This window comes from Equus quagga, chromosome 8 (assembly GCF_021613505.1).
Source record: "Equus quagga isolate Etosha38 chromosome 8, UCLA_HA_Equagga_1.0, whole genome shotgun sequence".
Lineage (NCBI taxonomy): Eukaryota > Metazoa > Chordata > Mammalia > Perissodactyla > Equidae > Equus > Equus quagga.
Window position 1 is genome coordinate 3535498 of NC_060274.1, and position 22596 is coordinate 3558093.

Sequence of the window (22596 nt, forward strand, 5' to 3'; positions counted from 1 at the left end):
CCCGGTCGGCCTGCTGCCTCCCCATCCTTCTCAAGCCCCTGAAATGTAGGTTCTATTACTATGTGTTTCAAGACCAGGCCTGCAAATATGTTTGCTGGGCACCACTGTCTTTGGAGGGAAAGCCCAATGCCCATTTTTTTTCTTTCCAAGTAGCTATGATCATGTGTGCAACTCACTTATTTTTCTCATCCATCGCATACTGATGATGGCATTTGTTGCTAAGAGCCGTAAATCTCCAGTTTAGAGAAAAGATCTGGAGAAGCGCAGAGCAAGGTATTTTAGGAAGAGTTGGCCACAGACATCAGCCCATCGATTCTCGAAGGATTGTGACATGAGGCTTCTTTCCAAGGAGCTCTGGGGTTGTTCCACACAGAACTTGCAACGGCCAGTGTATTGAAGCCCAAATGAAAGACACCGGCCCCAGCCCAGCTCAGTCTACCGAAGAGTGCGTTTCCCACCTCCACCCCCAGGAAAGAAGACCCTGATTTAGGATTTTAGGATCCCATGTTTTAAGCCTGAAGAGGGCAGATTATAATCTTTCCCATTTCTGCAATTATCTACTCGCCTTTGTTACAGAATTACAGCTCTACACACTTGCTCTCTCAGAGAGTCAAAAATTGCCAAAATAAAATCACTAACTTGAAGAATTTTAATATAATAATTGTAAATAATTTAGAAGGAACTGAGAATTAAGTCAAGGTGCTACCATTTGGCAGATCTTGATGAGATTTGAAACATCATATTATTCATTATTTTCAGCAAATATTTTTCAGGTGGGCCTTTTTCTATTAAGAATTATACTTGAGGACATTTATATCAAATAGATAATCAATAAAAATATATAGGTATCAGTAATGGAAAAAACTGACTATAATTGAATAATTATTTCTGGTACCAGAAATAATTTAATGGTTTTCAAAATAATAGAAAATTCTATGTCTATTCTATGTCTTTTGCCATTTTGCATATGTTAGGTGCACAAGAAATATTAATTTCATAGGCTCTGCTTACAAATAATAACTCATTATTTGGTGAAAATAATGTCAGGATCTAGTATACAATTTCCTGTGAAGCTGAACTCAGTGGAGAAGACTATATCACGAAAAATTATATTGTACCCCAAAAAAGAGTGATCAGAATCAAAGTGAGACAATCTATTTAAATTTGCATCACTATTTTCGTGACTCACGGTAGAGTGCATTTTGCTAGTCGTAGTGGTATTAAATCTGCCTTTATTATTTTGCACAAATGAATGCATGAGACACGTGCATATGTATCATATGTGTATGTATGTGTGGGTATCTTTCAGAATCATACTAAAAAGGAAGATCAGGATCAGCTCTCTTTATCCCATCACTAATGCATCACTGAAGCGTTAGGAGTGCTCTCTCTCCTATATTTAACTTAACGATCCAGCCCCTTCAGCCATTCGGAACTTTGCTGATAACGGGAAATAAGCTAAATGACCTTAAGGAATCAAATAGATGTCACAGAGTCTAGACATTACATAATCAAAATTGTCGACATATAGCTAAGAATATAGTCACGGCAAGCACTTACATAGGACTTACTATGTAAACGGGGAGGTCAGCCCATCACTGAATGGTTTGTGTGTATCAATTAACTTGGTTCTCAGAAAAATGTCTAAAGTAGGCACTGTTATTTTCAACTCCATTTTAAAGATGAGGAATATGGAAATTCAAAGAAGTGAAGTAACACATTAAAGTCACACAGCATGTGAGTGGCAGAGCTGGAATTTGAACCCAGGCACAGTGCCTCTAGATATAGCTCCTAAACACTATTTTCTTTTTCAATGTAAGGAAGATTGGCCCTGAACTAACATCTGTAACCAATCTTCCTCTTTTTGCTTGAGGGAGATTGTCCCTGAGCTAACATCTATGCCAATGTTTCTCTATTTTATGTGGGATGCTGCCACAGCATGGCTTGACGAGCAGTGCTAGGTCTGTGCCTGGGATCCGAACCTGTGAACCCTGGGCCACAGAAGTGGAGCTCATGAACTTAACCACTTGATCTTGTTAGTAAACTTGCTATCCCTTTGACTCTGAAGAAGCTACCTTCCATAAATCCTATAACTGAAAGAAATTAAATTCTGCCAACATCCTGGTGAACAGGGATATGCATGTTTCCCCAGGCAGACCTCCAGATGAGAACACAGCCTGGCCAACAGCTAGATTACAACCTTGTGAGACCCTAAGCAGAAGACTTGCCCAATCCGTCCCTAGATTTCTGACTCACAGAAACTGTGAGATCATAAATGTGTGCTGTTTTAAGCTGCTTCAGCTGCGGTCATTGGTTACACAGCAGTAAATAATGAAGGCATGAAATTATCCTGTTCACATGAGTAAAGAGTGTGGTGCAATACATAGTAAAGATTTTAATGGCTACGTGTTTATTGGTTTGCATCATTACTTTTATTAACCTGAGCAAATCTTTAAAATATTTGTAGCCCAGCTCATGTGTGAAATAGATAAGCGTTAAGATTTTAAAACAATTTTGCACATAGTAGTAATTTTTCTATATATTTTAGCCTTCAAGTTTTAGTTGCTACAACTTGGTAGGTAAAACTTAAAGGCGCATGGAGTGCAAAAGGATTACTTAATATGCATTGATCTCCTACCATCTGGCAGATAGCTCCAGGCACTTGACAGACAAGATCTTATCCTCAGAACAGCCTGAGAGGAAGTATTATCACCAAATCTAGTGATAACAGCTGAAAAACCTGAGAATTGGAGAGTAAGTAATTTACCCAAAGGATAGAGCTTAGAAATGAACCCAAATTAGACTGACCCCAAAACATATGTCCTTTCCATACATTATCCTGTTTATTTTTTGTCTTTAAACTCTAGACAAGTAGGAGATTCTCCTCCCCCCTCATTTTATGCATCAACTTACTTTTACCAATACACGTTTAAAATGAGAATCTAAATATTTTTAAATTTCCATAATTATGTCGAGCACATGAAACAGTGGAAATGCATGCAGTTTCCTTTTTTTTTTTCAGCAAATACTTTTGTGTCTTTTATTAAATATTATACAAATAGAAAATAAATAATTTTAAGTTTGCTAGTTGTTAACCACATTATTTCTTTCGATTATTTCCATAAAGATTTGCATCACAAAGAATGCTGCATTCTGCATTTACCCTGGATATGAATGAGCTTCAGTTAATGTTTACTGAGCACATCACAGGTGTTGTTAAAGTATAATTTTCAAAAAGTTAAAAATATGGTGCCCACGCAAATAAAAAATGAACATATAGAAAAGATCAATGAAATGAAGAGTTGGTTCTTTGAAAAGACAAACAAAAGTGACAAACCTTTAGCTAGGTTCACCAACAAACAAAGAGCACTCAAATCAATAAAATCAGAAATGAAAGAGGAGACGTGAACAGCTGTTACCAGAGAAATGCAAAGGGTCATACGAGACTACTATGAACAATTATGTGCCAACAAACTGGGCAACCTAGAAAAATGGATGAATTTGTGCAAGCATACAACCTACCAAGACTGAATCATGATGAAACAGAAAATCTGAACAGACCGATTATGCAGAAGGAGATTGAATCAGTAATCCAAAACCTCCCAAGAAACAAAAGTCTAGGACCAGATGGCTTCACTGGTGAATTCTACCAAACATCAAAGAATTAATACCAATCCTTCTCAAACTCTTCCAAAAAATAAAGAGGAGGGAAATCTTCCAAACTCATTATCTTGAGACCAAAACCAGACAAGGATGCAACAAGAAAAGAAAATTACAGGCCAATATCTCTGATGAACATAGATGCAAAAAATTAACAAACTGAATACAACAACACATTAAAAGGATCATACACCATAATCAAGTGGGATTTATTCCAGGAATACAAGAATGGTTCAATATCTGCAAATCAGTCAATGTGATACACCATTTAACAAAATGACGGGTGAAAGTCATATGATCATCTCAATAGGTGCAGAAAAAGCATTTGACAAAATTTAACATCCATTTGTGATGAAAACTCTCAATAAGGCAGTTACAGAAGGAATGTAACTCAGCGTAATAAAGCCATATATGACAAGCTCATAGCTATCATACTTAATGGCAAAAAGCTGAAAGCTTTTCCTCCAGGATCAGGAACAAGACAAGGATGCTCACTCTCACCATTTTTATTCAACCTAGTATTGGAAGTCCTTGCCAGAGCAATTAGACTAGAAAAAGAAATAAAAGGCATCCGAAGTGGACAAGAAGTAAAACTGTGACTATTTGCAGATGACATGATGTTATACGTAGAAAACCCTAAAGACTCCATAAAAAACTGTTAGAACTAACCAACAAATTCAGTAAAGTTGCAGGATAAAAAATCAATATATGAAAATCTGTTGCATTTCTATACACTAATAGTGAACCATCAGAAAGAGAAATTAAGAAGAAAAATCCCATTTACAATTGCATCAAAAAGAATAAAATACCGAGGAATAAATTTAACTGAGGAGGTGAAAGACATATATACTGAAAACCAGAAGACATCAATGAAAGAAACTGAAGAAGACGCAAATAAATGGAAAGATATTCCATGCTCATGGATGGGAAGAATTAATATTGTTAAAATGTCCATACTACCCAAAGCAATCTACAGATTCAATGCAATCCCTATCAAAATTACAATGGCATTTTTCATGGAAACAGAACAAACAATCCTGAAATTTGTATGGAAGTACAAAAGACTTGAATAGCCAAAGCAAGTTTGAGAAAGAAGAACAAAGCTGGAGGTATCATGCTCCCCGATTTTGAACTCTATTACAAAGCTATAATAATTAAAACAGTGTGGTACTACCATAAAAATAGACACATAGATCTATGGAACAGAATAGAGAAATAACAGAATAGAAATAAACCCACACATTTATGGTCAATTAATTTACAACAAAGGATCCAAGAATATACAAGGACAGTCTCTTCAATAAGTGATGTTGGGAAAATTGGACTGCCACATGCAAAAGAATGAAACTGGGCCACTGTCTTACACCACACACACAAATTAACTCCAAATGAATTAAAGATTTGAATGTAAGACTTGAAACCACAAAACTCCTAGAAGAAAATGTAGGTGGTAAGCTCCTTGACATGGGTCTTGGCAATGATTTTCCGAATCTGACACCAAAAGCAAAAGCAACAAAAGCAAAAATAAACCAGTGGGACTACATCGAACTAAGAAGCTTCTGCACAGCAAGGGAAACCATCAACAAAATGAAAAGGCAACATAGTGGGAGAAAATATTTGCAAATCATGTATCTGAAAAGGGGCTAATATCGAAACTATGTAAAGAACTGACATGACTCAACAGCAAAAAACAAACAATCCAATGAAAAAATGGGCAGAAGATCTGAATAGACATTTTTCCAAAGAAGACATCTGGATGGTCAACAGGTACATGAAAAGATGCTCAACACCACTAGTCTCCAGGGAAATGCAAACCCAAACCACAATGAGATACCATCTCACACATGTTAGAATGGCTATTAGCAAAGTCAAGAAATAAGAAGTGTTGGCAAGGATGTGGGGAAAAGGGAACCCTTCCTTGTGCACTATTGGTGGGAATGTAAATTGGTGCAGTCACTATGGAAAACAGTATGGAGGTTCCTCAAAAAATTAAAAATAGAACTACCATTTGATCTAGCAATTTCATTTCCAGGTATTATCTGAAGAAAATGAAAACATTAACTTCAAAATATACCTGCACCCCCATGTTCGCTGCAGCATTACTTACAAGAGCCAAGATGCGGAAACAACCTAAGTGTCCAACAATGGATGAAAGGATAAAGAAATTGTGATGTTTATACACACACACATACACACATGCACACGCACACACACACACAGAGGAATATTATTTAGCCATAAAAAATGAAATCTTTCCATTTTCCACAACATGGATAAACCCCGAGGGCAGTATGTTAATTGAAATAAGTCAGACAGAGAAAGACAAATGCCATATGATTTCTCTTATATGTGGAATTAAAAAAAAAAAAAAAAACTAAGCTCATAGATAAAGAGAACAGATTGGTGGTTGCCAGAGGCAGGGGTGGGGGGTGGGAGAAATGGATAAACTTTTCTTAGTGAAAAAAAGTGTATCAAAGATTTCATTCAACTAATTAATTAATAAGGCGATAAGTAAGACGTGAAGATTGATTCAAAGGAGAATTTCAGGTATGAAGATTTATATAGTGGCCAGTTGGAGAAATGCTGAAATGAATTTGCTATTAGACGTAAAACTGGTTAATGTCCTAGATGACGATAAACCTTAACCTTGGGATTATCTTTTCCCCCTGGGCAGAAATCTGCACCTCTAATGGATGGAAATCTACAACTGAATATGTAACTTCAACTAAATCTTTAACTTTAATCAATAGTAAACAGTGAGTCCAACCAAATACATCCACTTAGATAATCCATAGGCAGGCTGTTAAACAGTGTTCATATCCGACATTGAAAAGAAATGCCATCTACCTTTTTAACTTTTTCCACGTTTTGGATAATGTGCTGTAGTTTAAGAATATCTTTAATACGATATTATATTGATAGATTTCTTTCTGTGTTCATATGGGAAATATCTCCCCCAAATATTGATTTGAAAGAAAAGGCCAAAATTTGATTATCAAATCTGGTATATGTGGTCCAATTTATGGCTATTGAGGGTTAAAATTCCTCATGGTAATTAAATCCTCATTGCCACCATGGTTCTGTGACTGGAAGGTCCCTCTCAGGGAACTGGAGGAATACTACGGTATAAAGTCAGGAGTCCGGGGGACACCCATGAGGGTCTGGTGCTGCATATTTTGGGAAATCAATGCAAGTGAGCTATTATTCAAGAAAAAGGGAAAACTTTCTGGGGGACTCATGATTCGTGTAAGGAAAATTCTCGCTGGATGCCTCCGTTCTTCTGAGAGGTGCCAGGGTCACTCACAAAGAAAGGGAGACCTCTTTCTATACATCTAAAAAAAGAAAAAAAGAGAGAGCGAGCAAAGGGTCGCGAATCTTTTTCTGGGGTGGTGCTTATTCCACTGGGGACTAGGGTTTTTCCAACACAATTATTAACAGAAGTGGATAAAAGTTGTGGTTTCTATTGGCTTGTGGGTGGGGTGGGTGAAACAGGGCAGTTGCTTTTTATTTTAAGCCCTTCTGAAAAGTTTGATTTTTTTAAAACCATGCACACATCTTAATGTGATATTTTAAAACAAAATTATTAAGAAATCTAAAATTTGAGATTCAGAAGGAACTGAAGGATTCATCTAATCCAATTCATTTTATAGAGTAGTTTTAGTGTCAGGACCAACCAAAAATGTTGATTTAGAACTAAAAATAATATATAAAGGGAACTTATCACATATAAAGAAATAACTCTCAAGTCTTAGATAGTACTTAGCAAACGCTGGCTCGACCAAGCAGATAATGCAGGCTTTCTGAAATTTACCCTAAACCACTTTCCCACCTACTTTCTAAAATGTTTAAGATAAACAAGCTTAAAAGGCAGCGTTCTGTTGGAGGTTCCTTTGCATAATTCTCTAAGTTCATAAGCCCATCGCTGTGTGTGGTCTGGTGCTGAACCCGGGGAGGGAGGACCCTGTGGGGTTCCCCGGGCCCCTGGCCCCAGCGACCGGGAGCGGACGCGGCGGGGTTTGACTGGGATGGGCCGGGCTGACCGCCAGGTGTCGCTGCCGCAAGGACCTCGACCACCGTGGAGGCCTCAGTCTGGGCATCTGCGGAGGATGCTCGGGGACCGCGGGCGAGAGCGCCACCTGTCCCATCTACCCATCCGGAGAAAGAACGGTCCCTCCAAAAATTAAAGCTAGCTAAACGGCATCTTGAATAGTTCAACAGGAAAGCGAAAGTGAGGTCATTAACCCTTGCTTGACCACACCACTGCTACCTGGAAAAAATTTTAAAGAATGGTTTGAAATTTAAGGGAGCACAAAGGAACATTTGATTATTCAAAAGGGTTGATTTTTACAAGAAACTGTTTCAATAGGCTCCTTGGACAGTGGGTCGATGCTCACCTCTTCGCGTTCGCACACAGCTGGCTGAGCCCCTACCTTGGAGCTGCTGGAGTCCCCCCACCCCCAGGCTGGGGTGTCCACTGGCAGCCCGGGAGGACGTGAGAATGTGCGATATCCCAGAATCTCCATTTTCTTTTCTTTCCTCCTGGAGTCTTCTTATTGGGGCTGACAGTAATTGCGGCTTCTAATGGCCCAACTTGAAGGGGAACGGAGACCACAGCAGGTTTACGGCCTGCCAGCGGGGCTCCGGGCTGGGCGGCCGTTTCCTCGGCGGGCGGGGCGCGCGGCGGGCGGCGGGTCCCCGCTGCGCGCTCATTAGCGCCCACTCTCCTTAATGGCTTCCTGTGGCTGGATGTTTACTTGTCATTTGTTTTCGCCTTTGTTTCCCAGCTACTGAACTGCAGGCTGACCGCGACTTTTCTGTCCTTCTTTGCAGCGCGTTCCTGGAGCTGGACAGGCGCCCCCGCGCACAGCCCGGCGCCCCGCGTGCCCCGTGCGCTCCGGCGCCCACCGGGTAGGACCGAGGATCGGGTTGGTGCCGGCCTGAGAACCCCCTGCACGGGCATTGCCGCCGCTGCTATATTCTATGTGTCCCGTCTCCAAGGCGCTTCATCATCAGAATGACTCAGGAATTGGGGGGGGGACCCGGGCCCCCCAGCATGCGCAGTGCGAGCCTTTGCTCTTGGAGCCCCTCTGCCCAGGGTTATGTGGGAGCCATGCTGGCTCTCATCAGCCCCTCGGGGACACGCGAAATACTGAGAGCTGGACAGAGGGGAGACCCAAACACCATGGCCTCCAAACCCCCTCCACTTCTTGCGGGGGCTGGCTTGTGTGCCATAGTGATGAACCTCATGGCAGATCTCCATTTCCCTGTAATGTTAGTGTGTTCTGAGCAGAGCCCTGAGAACAGCCGCGGTGAATGAAAGCTCTTCCCGCAGAGGAAGGGAGGGACCTAGCTGGAGGGGCCACCGCCACGGGTATCCGAGGGATCCCACAGTCCCCACGTACAGCGACGTCCCATAAGCGAGCGATTGCTCTAGAAATTAGACCGAAAAAGTGGTCTCCTTCGTGCTGACGTGTGTTACATTTGCATCATCCGTGAGACATCCCCGAATGTTTTCAGAGCCCTGTGCTTCCTGATTTTATTCTCCTTGAGTGGAACATGGAACATTACGTCCTCGAGTTATAAATCCCTGGGGAAATTAGAGTTCTTCCGGGAGGGGTGTGTGTGTGCGTGGGGGGGGGGGTGTCACTGTTTTAAAGAAGATACTGTTTATCTAGTTATACTACCTAAAACAGGCCTTATCAGTTTGACGTGTACCCCCAATTTCTGAGAGATGAGATGATATTTCAAAGAGGTGAAGACTCGCTTGTCTTCCACTAAACTGGCAAAGACATCATTTATTATCGCAAGCAGCATATTCCTATGTGACAATTGGTTTACAGTGTAGGGCAATTCTAGCGTCTCCACGTCAAAGGGAGATAAAGTTAGAAATTGAATTTTAAGGGAAAGATATCCTTATCTACTTCCTCTCATTGTCCTCAGACCTGTCCTTCCCTCTCTCGCTCCTCTCCCTCCCTAATGTCCTCCTTCTCTCCTCCACCAGCCTCTCCCAAAGAACTCCCCTTATGTTAACTCCTGGCTACTACTACCTAGGATAAGACAAAGAAGAAAGCAAGCAAAACAGTCTACCTCCCTTCAAACTGTTCCCGTTAATTATTAAATACACATGAACCTCTAGGATTTAGGGGACAGAGACTTTCAAAGCTGTCACTTTCCTGGTGTCAGTTACTGTTGGCAAGAACCCTTTCTCAGTTAGACAGCTGCAAGTTACCCAGACGTCATTCTCTGATGCTTAGAAATGGGATTTTAAATTTCTGATTATCTGCTGATTTCGAATTAGCCTTTAAAAATGTCACTCTGAAATATAGACATTACTCTCTTTGAAAATAAGATTATAGGGTTGCAAAATGAATCGACCAAAGGTGGAATCTTGAAGAGCACGAGCGACTATGAGGAGTTCTGGAAGCTGATTCAGGAGGAAGATGGTGGAACAGAAGTCAAACAAAATCTCCAGAACATAAAATTTAAAAGTTTGTATTTTTCCTGTTTTTTTTTTCCTTCTGGATTTTGATAAATACTTACACTTTCTGCAATTAGTTCTGAGAAGTAGTGATATAATCTGCCCTACAGTTAGGTTAGTATTACAGAGAGCTGTCTTTTAAAGATTTTTACGTTGTCTTTTTAAGATTATATTGACTTTCTATATAATTTTTAAATAAAATAAGCACTGTAAAATAGTACTTATGTGTTTGATATTTTCCTTTAAGGTCCTAACCTCAGTGACAGCAATAGCTATCCAGAGCCACAGTTCAGAGTGAGAGAAAACTACGCCCTTTTTCCCTCAGTGCCTTTCCTGGGCTCCTTTCGCACCAGAGTGAAGAAACTCATTTCAGTAGCTGTTGAGCGTTTACTTCTGGCTAAGAACTGTGCACAGATACATGTGATAAATAGCCTAAAGGATGAAAAACCAATGTTCCCCAAAATTGTTTGAGAACATGAGATTTTAAAGGAGGACTGCCAGGAATTTTCTAAGTTAAATTTACTCCATCAAGTCATATGACCACTAATAACGTCACTCAGTGGGTTTCATCTCTACAGTATCATTTAGCTGATGGGAGCATAATTTTTAAATGCGTAGGATGTATCAATAGTTTGAAAGTGAATGAAGCTCATACTAACAACTTGGGTGTCTTCTGGTGCTTTTAGACAAATTGGTTGGTTTAAGTGACCCACAGTTTGGAGATGGATGCTGTCTTCTCTGGGGTCTGGAGTATTCTAGGACTCGGTCCTCTCGGATTCTTGCATAAATGTTTATTGACTGTTCACCATGCCAGGCACTGGTCTAGGCAACGTTGGTACATGGTGAACAGGGCAGGCTAATATTCACAGCTTTTTCATTGGGCAAAATGCTGAGTCAAAGTATTTTTAGGTGAGTGTCATCTTTTTTAACTATGCATTCACATTAATATCCTGCAGGAATATTCTAGGCTCTCTTCCCTAGCCTATGTTCTGGGTTTTACAGGCAATATCATCTTTCACGTTCCCCCGTATATTGTTATGTGCTCTTTCCATGAAAATGTCTAAAGAAATGTTGTTCAAACTTGCAAATTTCTTGAGTAACTTGTGCATTGAATCCATGTAACGTGGAATGTTAACTTCCAGAGAGGATTTAAACGTTGTTAGTAGAGTGACTTTTTTTTTAGAATGGAAAAATTCAGGTGCAAATTTTGGGGTGGTGTGTTGGGGCAAAAGGGGCCCCTGCTTTTTCATGTACGTGCAGAACTCCTGAAAGAGGGGAATGGTGTGCAAAGCCTGCTGGGAAAGAAAGCCTCATGGAGGGGTTGATGGGAAGGGCCCAGCGCTCCTGGTGTAAGGGAGCAATGAGGGAGCAGTTTGGAGCTGCTTATTGTGGAAGGCATGGCTGATGCATGTTCACTCTGAACTATTCGTTTCCATGTGTAAACAGGACTTAAATCCTGCGAACTCACAGGCTGTGGATCGTTTTTGAGAGTGTCTATCTTCACAACGTTTCTCTCCGCTCTTAGTGGTTATTTTGTGTTTTCTAAATAGGCCAGTGTGATGTAAGTGTCATAATTACCCCTAGAAATCGCCATTGTCATTTCATAATCAAAGATCTGTCAGTGTGGTGAGACCAAGGTGTCTCCTAGGAAGGAATCTGGGCACCCAGCTTAGCAGCCTGTTCGTGAATATTCACAAAAGAAAAGTAGCACCATTTTCTAGGAAATACAAGACTGGGATCCAAATGGGTGTCTACAAGAGTCTTTACTGTAATTTTGGAATATTTAAATGGTGTGTATAAAATGTATTTTTTGTCTCTACCAAAATAACTTTAGTTTTTTTCAGACTTTTAAGAATTAAACTATGCTGGTATAATTTTTGACTTTTATACAACGATAAATAACAAATCTACTAGCATTTAAGTATACAAACCATATTATTAAATACTGAAATATCAGAATAAATCTTGCGTAGTGGAAGGGACTGTAAAGTTCCAGTTTTGTGCCAAAAGGAAGAATTTACTGTTCAAATGTTAAGCTTGATCTTAAATATTAAGTAATATCTCTCAATGTGAATTCATATTCTTTTCTATTTATAGAGTAATGAAAATTTGTAATATCAAATGCTACATTCTATTACTACATGAGCAAGTTGGTCCTTGCTAACTCTAAAACATCTCTTCCCAGTGTCTGCTTCTAAACTCCGGTCTGTGGCTGCTCCAAGGGCAAGAAAAACCAGGCTGTCGGTCAAAGTTGGTCAGAGAAAAGAGGTGAGGTTTCTGATATTGATGAAAAATGTGTTTTCTAACACTATATTTTAAGTCCCATTAGGGAATATTTTTTGCATGCGACTATGTACCAAGCTTCTTAATTACTTAGAATTAAAATATTCATTTCAGTCAAGTGATTAGTGTAATAAGCATTTTAAAATTCTTGTTGTATGCAAAGTAATGTTATGCATCATGCAGGTAGTTTCATTTGGATGATATAAAAGCAGGGCTCACGATCCCTGACTCCAAAGAGAATATAGTGTGTCTGGGGAGATAAAAAAACAGACTTAAAATGACTCAAGAAGAATAATGAAATCAACAAATAGAAACACAAGTTTGGAAACAAAGAAAATAAGTTCTTCTTGTTCTTTATTAAATAAAATCAGAGTGAAAATGAACTAAGAATTTTTCCTACAGAAAGCAGGGCTGAAAGGATTTACTTTTCTAGAAAGGAGAGGGCTTGTCCCCTTGTGTTTCTGGTCTTCTGAGCTAGTTTTAGCTAGTGTGGTCTCTGTAAGTGGCCGGCTCTACTCCTACTGGATGTGGGAATGGATTTCTGCCGATAGGATACGTGCTGTCCGTCTTTCTTCCTTTTGCTGTTCTGCACATCTCCATTCCTTTCCCAAGTGGCATTTTAACTCTTGTTCTAAAGCTAAGGAAACATTTTCATCATTGCATATTTGGAAATTAAAGACAGAAGGATCTAAGGCAGTGGATTATTATGGAACGATCTAGGATAGAATGTAGATATTATGAAATATATATATATTTTTTAGAAGCGAATACTCTTTTTTTTTTAGATTGGCCCTGAGCTAACATCTGTTGCCAATCTTCTTTTCTTATCTTCTTCTCCCCAAAGCTCCCCAGTACATAGTTGTATATTCTAATTGTGGGTCCTTCTAGTTCTGCTGGGTGGGGTGCTGCCTCAGCGTGGCTTGATGAGCGGTGCTAGGTCCACACTCAGGATCCAAACCAGTGAAACCCTGGGCTGCCGAAGCAGAGCGAGCGAACTTTATCACTCAGCTGTGGGGTCGGCCCCTGAAATGTCTTTTATTACCTGCACTTTACAAGTTAGATTTCAAAATTAAGATAATTTTTTTGCCGCCGTTCATAGTGTTGGATTTTTCTTTGCATACTCGCACATAGCAGCAGTGATGGAGGAACCAGCTTAGGCTTGGAGGAATAAAATCTGGGCCTGCCTCCTCATCTTGTTACTTTTCAGATGATTTGAGCAGGCGAGTTAAACTCAACCCCCTGAGTTTATGGGAAACTGGTGATGATAATGCCTGTTTTGTAAGTTTGTTATGAGAGGAAACTTACGTGAAAGTGCCCAGCACAGATTCGTTTAAAGATAAAGACAAAGAATCTTTGCTGTTTAAGTGTGTTTTATTTTGTTGTATATAGTTTTATCAAACTCTTTTTCTGAATGACTCAGGGCGCTATCTTGTGTCCTGAACTTTTTCTTCACCAGAAAATTGTCTGGGCACATAAGGTAACCAAAACTGTTTGGAGGAAGGCGGGCTGTTTCAGTTTGTTCTCTTCTCCCTGGGGTGTCTGGGCCAGAGTACCGTTTGCTGTGCCCTCCTAGACGAGCCCGGAGGGCTGGGCCTTCACACCTGGGTGCAAGGAGCATGTCATTCTGAATCTGCTGGACAGGGCAGTTTTTGGGGCCACTCTGTCAGAGGGCTGGAGATGGCTGGAAGTTTAATTTGCAGCAAACCTTCACCTATGGACTGCATTCTTTGGAGAAAAGACAAAATGGTCCCATGACTGTGGACTCAGAAGTTCCATTTAACACCTTCCAAGCAAGATCAGTGGAACATCTTGACCTAGGAAAGGTGGTTTTCTTAAATAATGTTAGAAATGTGGAGCTTTTGGGAAAAAAGGAATCACCATCCACCTGAAAGTAAGTCTTTATGGTCTCCGCAGAAATGGAAGAAATTAAGAGTGTATTGGATGTTAATGATTTCTGGTTCCCCCCTGTATTCAAAGAAGAACTGAAAGCAGCTTTATCCATATGGACATGCGTGTGTATATGACTATTTACACCAGCAAGAGTGGGAAAGATTTTGGTAGACGACTTACAAGAGTTTGTGGAGGTTTCAAGACACGGAGGAAAATGTAGTCCTTTTTTAAAATGAAAGGTGGGCTGGATAGTAAGGCTCTAGAAACTTCTACCCAGGAAAGACTCAGACAGGCTTAGCTGAGTCTAGGAAGATAAGTCGAAGGGGAGTGTAAGTGGCCTCAGACACTTGGGGTTCTTGTGCAGATTTCATATATATATTTCATGTTCTAATAAACATATTTCATGTGTATTTCATATTTATCCTAAGTTGCTTCCAAGACCAGAACTAAGACCAATGCGAAGAAGCTACAAAGAAGTAAATTTTAGATCAATACGAGGGTTTTTTGTTTTTGTTTTGTTTTTTTTTTTGTAACTAAAGGTGTATCCTTGGTCCAGGCTGACCTTTGGTAACTTGGAAGTGTGTAAGCCTAAACTGGACGCCACCCCCTCCCCCTGCCTCCCATCCAATTCCCCAACCAGGGATTTCAGTTTTCAAAAGGAGGCTCATCTAGGTGGATGCTGGTGTTCCTTCCAATTCAAGGTGTATAATCATCTAAAAACAGAGAAGAAACAACCAGAAAAGTAAAAATGCACAATGTGAAAATAAACACACTCTACAGAAAACCCTTTACTCAGAAGACTGCCTGTGTAGACCCACTGGTTCATAAACTGGAAACCACTGTGCAAATGTAAGCACCTGTTCACCTGTAATGTTGCCATTAGAGTTCTGCATGTTATGGCTTTTTAGGGAATGTTAACATTACTTTGTACAGAAACAAACCACAGCCGAATTTAAACGTGTTATTTTACAGGCAACCATCTGTGATATTTACAGCGCTATGGGAAGAGTCTTCAGAGAATGAACTAAAAATAAAAAAAGTGTCGTACATAAAATATTGTAATAAGAAGAAAAATAGTTCTTATCGCATATTAAGGCAGTAAGACACGGGCTAAGCAAATGACTAAAATGATAACACTACATATTTATTTAATATGATATTTCAAGCATTGTGCATGGATAATCCCAATTAATCGTCACACAAATCCTGTGAAATGGTATACCTACCATTTTTTAGCAAGCCCATTTTGCAAGTAAGGAAATGGAAGCTTAGGACAATCAATAACTCACTCGCCCTGAGGTAACCAATTAGCCCGACATGAACCCGTGTCCAAACCCAGCCTGTCTCCACAGCCTGTGAACCTAGCCATACTGTCGCACCACCTGCATAGGGTAGAACACGAAATTACTCAATATGGACAACAAATGCGTGGAGATGAAACCCTTCCTTGTGACTAGCGAACATTAGTCTGTCAATTCCAATATCAACGTTACTTAGTAAAGATATAAAGTACATTATAAGAAAACTACAAACCAGTATCTCTCATGAACATAGATGCAAAAATCTTCAACAAAATATTAGCAAATCAAATCCAAGAAACTATAAAAAGAATTATACAACATGACCAAGTGGGATTTACCCCAGGTATGCAAGGCTGATTCAACATTCGAAAATCAGTTTATGTAATCCATCACATCGACAGACTAGAAAAGAAAAATCACATGTTTATATCACAGGATGCAGAAAAAGCATTTGACAAAAGCCAGCAGTGGTTCATGAAAAAACTCTCAGTAAAGCTGGAATAGGGGAGAACTTTCTCAATTTGATAGAGACCGTTTACAAAAACCTACAGCTAACATCATACTTAATAGTGAGAAACTTGAAGCTTTCCCACTAGGATCAGGTACAAGGCAAGGATGTCCCCTCTCACCACGTCTTTTCAACATGGTACTGGAAGTCTTTGCTAATGCAATTAGACAAGAAGAGGAAATAAGAGGTATACTGGTTGGGAAGGAAGAAATAAAACTGTCTTTGTTTGCAGATGACATGATTGTCTATGGAAAAAAGTTTGAAAGAATTGACAAAAATGATCCTGGAATGAATCAGCAATTATAGCAAGGTTGCAGGATACAAGGTTAATATATAAAAGTTGATTGCTTCCTTACATATCAACAATGAAAATGTGGAATTTGAAGCTAAAAAGAAAATACGATTTACACTAGCACCTCCCAAAATAGAATACTCAGATGTAAATCTAACGAAATATGTACAAGGTCTGTATCAGGAAAACTGCAAAGCTCTAATAAAGGAAATCAAAGAAGAACTCAATTAATGGAGAGATATTCCATGTTCATAAATAGGAAGACTCATATTTATCTAATCTGATATTTGTCAAGAAGTCAGTTCTTCCTAACTTGATCCATAGATTCAATGAGATCTTGTTATTTTGTGAATATCAACAAATTGATCCTAAAGTTTATATGGAGAGATAAAATACCCAGAATAGCCACTCAATCTTGAAGGAGAAGAGCAAAGTTGGAAGACTGACCCTACCCAACTTCAAGACTTCTTGTAAAGCTACAGTAATCCAGACAGTGTGGTATTGGTGAAAGGATAGACAAACAGATGAATGGAACAGAATAGAGAGCCCAGAAATACACCTCCATAAATATAGTCAACTTGCCTTTGACAAAGGAGCAAAGACAATACAATGGAGCAAAGATAATCTTTTCAACAAATGGTGCTGGAATAACTAGAAATCCATGCACAAAAAAGTGACCCTAGGCATAACCCTTACACCCTTCACAAAGATTAACTTAAAATGGATCACAGATCTAAATGTAAGATACAAAACTATAAAACTCCCAGAAGATAACATCAGAGAAAATCTAGATTACCTTGGGTATGGCAATGGCTTTTTAGATACAAAGCCAAAACTACAATCTGTGAAAGAAATAATGGACGAGCTGGTCTTTATAAAATTAAAAACTTCTGTTCTGTGAAAGACAATGTCAAGAGAATTAGAACACAAGCCACAAGATGGGGAGAAAATATTTGCAAAAGACACATCTGATAAAGGACTGGTATCCAAAATATACAAAGAGCTCACAAAACTCAACAATAAGAAAACAAACAACCCAATTAAAAAGTGGGCCAAAGACCTTAACAGAAGATATATAGATGGCAAATAAGCATAGGAAAAGATGCTGCACGTCATATGTCATCAAGGAAATGCAAATTAAAATAACAATGAGATACCACTAAACACCTATTAGAATGGCCAAAATCCAGAACACTGGCTTCAAATGCTAGCGAGGATGTGGAGCAACAAGTACAAGAATGCAAAATGGTGCAGCCACTTTAGAAGACAGTTTGACAGTTTCTTATAAAACTACAAGTCCTCTTACAATATGATCCAGCAGTCAAGCTGCTTGTTATTTACCCAAAGGAGTTGAAAACTTACGTCCACACAAAAACCTGCACATGGATGCTTATAGCAGCCTCATTCATAATTGCCAAAACTTGGAAGAAACAAGGGGTCCTGCAGTAGGTGGATGGATAACGAAACTGTGGTCCATCCAGACAACGGAATATTATTCAGCACTAACAAGAAATGAGCTATAAAGCCATGATAAGACATAGAAGGACCTTAAATGCATATTGCTAAGTGAAAGAAGCCAATTGGAAAAGGCTACATACTGTATGATCCCAACCGTATGACATTCTAGAAAAGGCAAAACTATGGAGACAATAAAAAGATCAGTGGATGCTGGAGCAGGAGGTGGGGTGGAGGGACCCATAGGTGGAGCAGAGAGGGTTTGTAGGACAGTGAAAATATTCTGCATGATGCTATAATGTTGGATCTATGTCATTATACATTTGTCTAAACCCATAGAATGCACAGCACAAGAATGAGCTGTAGGGTAAACAGTGGACTTCTGTCAATGTAGATTCCTCCTTGGTAACAAATGTACCACTCTGGTGAGTGATGTTGTCGGGGAGGCTATGGGAAATCTTTGTACTTTCCTCTCAATTTTGTTGTGAACCTAAACTGCTTTAAAAGAAATGAAGTCTTTAATCAAAACAAGACAACCTATAAACCATAGAACACAACGTTTGTGTGCATACTGATAATAAAATGGCTTCTTTCTAAATTTTCAACTTAAAAAAAATGGCATAAAGTGACTCTCAGTTCTGAAAGTCCCTTCCTGATGATTGCTTTCTGCTCCATGGAAATATTTTCAGTAGAAACCTTTTTGTAGAAGGACGCTTCAGGTGAATTTGGAACCTGGTTTCCACCTCCAGGAGGGTCGGTGCAGCTCGCACCAAGCTGTGAGAAAGCCTCCTGGCCTTTCATCTGGGCCTGGGGACTCTGTCGGCCTCGGAGCTCCTGTTTGGCTTGCTTGCATTAAGGCAAACACATCCTTGGCTCAATATTGTTCCTGAAGAGCTGACCAAGGAGGAGATTGTTCACGGAGAGGCGAGAAAAAAATAAAACTGAAATGAGGCAAGACCCTTTTTAACATGAAAAGGAGAAGGGCCACTTGAATTGAAATCCAAAATGAATTTAAGGTGATTGCTCTAACAATTTGTCAACAGAGAGGACAAATAAGTGTAGACAAGGCATGCTTTAGGGAAATGACAATGGAGAAAATTAAAGAAAAACAGAAATTAAGACTGAAATGTGGCCAGCCTGTTGCAGATTCATGCATGTATCTGTGGACTTCAGTGTGTCCAGTTTTACAATTTTTCCCTGCATAGTTTCACATTTTCTTCCTAAAACCATGTTGCACAAGACTGTGGTTTCTATCAGTGACTCGATTCCAGTGGATGTGTGACTGTGGCTGCTGGCATGAGATGCTGGGTTAAATTTAACCTATAAGCTTTTCACCCACTTAATTACTTGAACTTCAGAAATCCTGGAAAGAACGCCCTTGAAGTGATGAAACCAGGTCACGTGGATTGTGAGCAACTCAAACGCCCGTGGCCATATGTCACCTCCCAGAAACTCAGTCACACCGCAGTCCTTAGTGGCATTTTCATCAGACAATGTGGGATTTGATTGGCCACAAAAGAATGAATGTCTGTCCATGGTGGGAATGGCCCCCTTGAAAGTGAAACTTTGGGCTGCTGGTTGAATTATATTGAATCAATATATATATATTGATTGATCCCTAAATATTTTATTATCACCTTACTGATTTTTCTATATTACCAAATAATTCTGTGCATAGATCTTGCCTTTCACAGATGGAACGGTCATTCTTTCCATGGTTCAGGAGCCACTCCAAAGGTCTAAGATGAGATCGTTTTGGTGTAAATTTAGCCCCTTTTCACCAGCTCCTTGGCACTTGTGTCTTAACACCCAGCCCTCGACTAGAGTGAGTAGACTCTCTTGACGAGGCAACGATTTAACAGAACTTCTGTGCACAAGTGTGAGAGCGTTAGCAGACTGGAGCTTTCTTAAATGTGTTGGGATAGGTTCTGCACCGTTATGAGACAACAATACATCCAAATCAGTGGTTTGTTAGGAGTGGTCTGGACCAGTCCAGCACCCCTGGGAACTTCTTAGAAATGCAAACTCCCAGGCCCACTGCAGACCTGCCGAATCAGAAACTCTGGGCTGGGGGCCGGCGGTCTGTTTGCCACAAGCCGACCCCCGCCCTGGGTGATTCTGATACAGGCTTCAGTTTGAGAGCCAGGGTCCTCAGCAGTAACCCAGCTCCGGTGTCTAACTGTCCCATTTGTTGTTAGGAACTTCGAGCTCCACTTTTGGATCTGCTAATGATTGACCGCCTGACTTTGAGTAATGAACCCCAGGGCTTCTTTCTGAAAGTGATTCTTTGCTGTTTTGCACACCAGCCCTGGCAGTGGTTGGGGGTATGCCCATCCTCTCCTCGGTGCCCTCCCCTCCCCTTGCTGCAGATATCGATGGCAGAACACCTCCACCCCAATCAGCAGTCAGGCCGTCTGGACTCTGAGCTGTCTCTTCACTGGTGGGAGTGGATTTGCCCTCTCCAGGCACCTGGTGACCAATGGCACGTGTTTGTGAGAAATTCATTTGCGATTAAGCTGTTCTACCCAGTGGTCAAGCTAACCCTGACTTCCTTTGCCCCGAATCTCAGCCTGTGGGCTGCAGGAGCCAACCTGCTGAGGAGCATCTCCTACCAACCCAAAGTGGGGAAGATGAGAAAGGAGACGTATCTTGGTGGTGTGAACAAGCGTTCGTGTGAATCACCCATTCAACACTTCCTAGAACGCAGGGTCTCTGAGCACAGGGCAGTGACCAACACTGGTTCCCAGAGGCGTTCCAATGTACTTCAAAATCAGATTAATTGCACCCAACCTGAATCCTCAGTAGGCCTTTTACTCTAGTCTTAAATCCCGTTATTGATAATAACAACGCTGATGTCTGCAGAGCACCTGCGCACCTCACGGAGCGAGTCCGTGGTGGTTTTAGAACCCAGCTGGCTTTGTGTTGTTCCCGGAGGTGTGCTCCACTGTGCAGTCAAGGGAGACCCATCTTTTCATCCGCCACATAGCATGAGATTCAGCACCAGCACTTGTCAGGCTCTGAATGAATGCTATTGCAGGAGAGGAGAGGAGAGTTAGGAGGAGAAAAGAAAGGAGAGGAGAAAAGTATTGGAATGGAAAATAAAGAACATTTTTATCGTCTTATGAACCACATTAGAGAAGAGATTTCTTAAAAGGGAGTTTGTGGGGGCCAGCTCGGTGGTACAGTAGTTAAGTTCACACGTTCTTCTTCAGTGGCCCAGGGTTCGCCGATTCGGATCCAAGGTGTGGACTTATGCACCCCTTAGCAAGCCATGCTGTGGCAGGCATCCCACATATAAAAAAATAGAGGAAGATGGGAACAAATGTTAGCTCAGGGCCAATCTTCCTCAGCAAAAAGAGGAGGATTGGTGGCAGATGGTAGCTCAGGGCTAATCTTCCTCAAAAAAAGAAAAAAACAAACAAAAAGGGAGTTTGTGAATGGTTCTGGGGACCATCAAGGTGGCTCTTGGAAAGACACAGCATGCCAGATAATTTTACCAACTGCTAGTCTTCAAAGAGCCAGATCTGAACTTCAATTTTCCCAACTCTTAATCAAGAAGAGCTCCTTTTGGATATCTAGTAACCAGAGTGTGGCCGGGCACACAGTGGATGCTCAGTAAAGACTCATCGACTGAATGAATGACTCACAGGGAAAACCAAAGGGATGATGGAGCTGCTTCCTCAATGAGGTGGGCAGAGCTCCAGCTGGATGCCCTGGAATGGAGCATCTCGTGGAACCAGAACTTGATCAGGAGACACAAGGAAGGGGTCTGAGCAGCAGCAAGGAGCCATCGGGGTGAGACTCTCCTTCCTTCTGACTCCTGCTGCTCAGACGTCAGCAAATCTGGCTGCCCCAGCAAGCGAAGGCCATTCTCCCTGGAGCAACATCCAGAGAGAAGTGAACTGGGGCTTGACGACTGTCTACAGGTTAAAGTCCCGGATGACGCTGCCCTCACAGGTTCTCCCTGACGGCTCCTCTCCCCGTCAGTGCTGCGTCCGCTCTGTGAGCAAATAAAGAGAACCTGCTTCTTGAGAATGAGAAAGGACCTGGGCCATTGTTCAGCTTTTAGAAAGAAACCACCATCTACATTCATCTCCACGAAACTGTTGGCTGACTCTGGAAGAGTCTCAGATAATGAGCTTTCCTTGCTGCCTGCCTCGTGGTCTCAGCACCTGTATGTGGAGTTGTAAGGAATTCCTAATTACCTGTGGGTTCTCAGGTGACAGGTGACTCCTGACGGCTCTGCTCGCTTCCAGCATCGGCACACTTCAGCTTCTGAGTGCAAGAACCTCCTGCACGGCCACTGTCGGGAGCAATTTGCCTCATAACTCCAAGACTGTGCACCTGCTGATGTAGAATTTGGACGTTTGTGCTGATGCTTTTGAGGAAGAATGAGCTGTCGAGTGGTGAGGTTGACTTTGTCCTCGATTTGTCTTTTTGTCACACCTCGCGTATGATCTGTCAGCAATTGTGTTGGCCCTGCTTTCAGGATATAGCCGGAGGAAGCTGTAGATGAGTTCTGCCTATATTGGAACTCTATATAAATGGAATCATATTGCAATACCTCTCTCTCTTTCCAGAATCTGACCTCTTCTCACCATCTACGAATTTATGACTACCCAGGTCCCAGCCAGGCTTGCCTCTGGTCAGTCATTGCTTGCACTGCCCCTTGGCTCCAACACACTCCCACATAGTCTAGTCTTAACACAAAAGCCGGAGTGATCCTGAA

At 41.0% G+C, this 22596-nt stretch overlaps 1 protein-coding gene across 1 annotated transcript in view; it reads left to right on the forward strand.

Annotated features, from left to right (window-relative positions):
• Positions 1–22596, forward strand: part of LOC124243860 (uncharacterized) — a 98252-nt gene that overhangs the window by 37143 nt on the left and 38513 nt on the right. The window contains exons 4-6 of the mRNA XM_046669925.1: positions 8491–8568; positions 10010–10148; positions 12324–12406. Coding sequence (XP_046525881.1) covers positions 8491–8568; positions 10010–10148; positions 12324–12406 — 300 coding nt within the window. The remainder of the gene's footprint in view (positions 1–8490; positions 8569–10009; positions 10149–12323; positions 12407–22596) is intronic.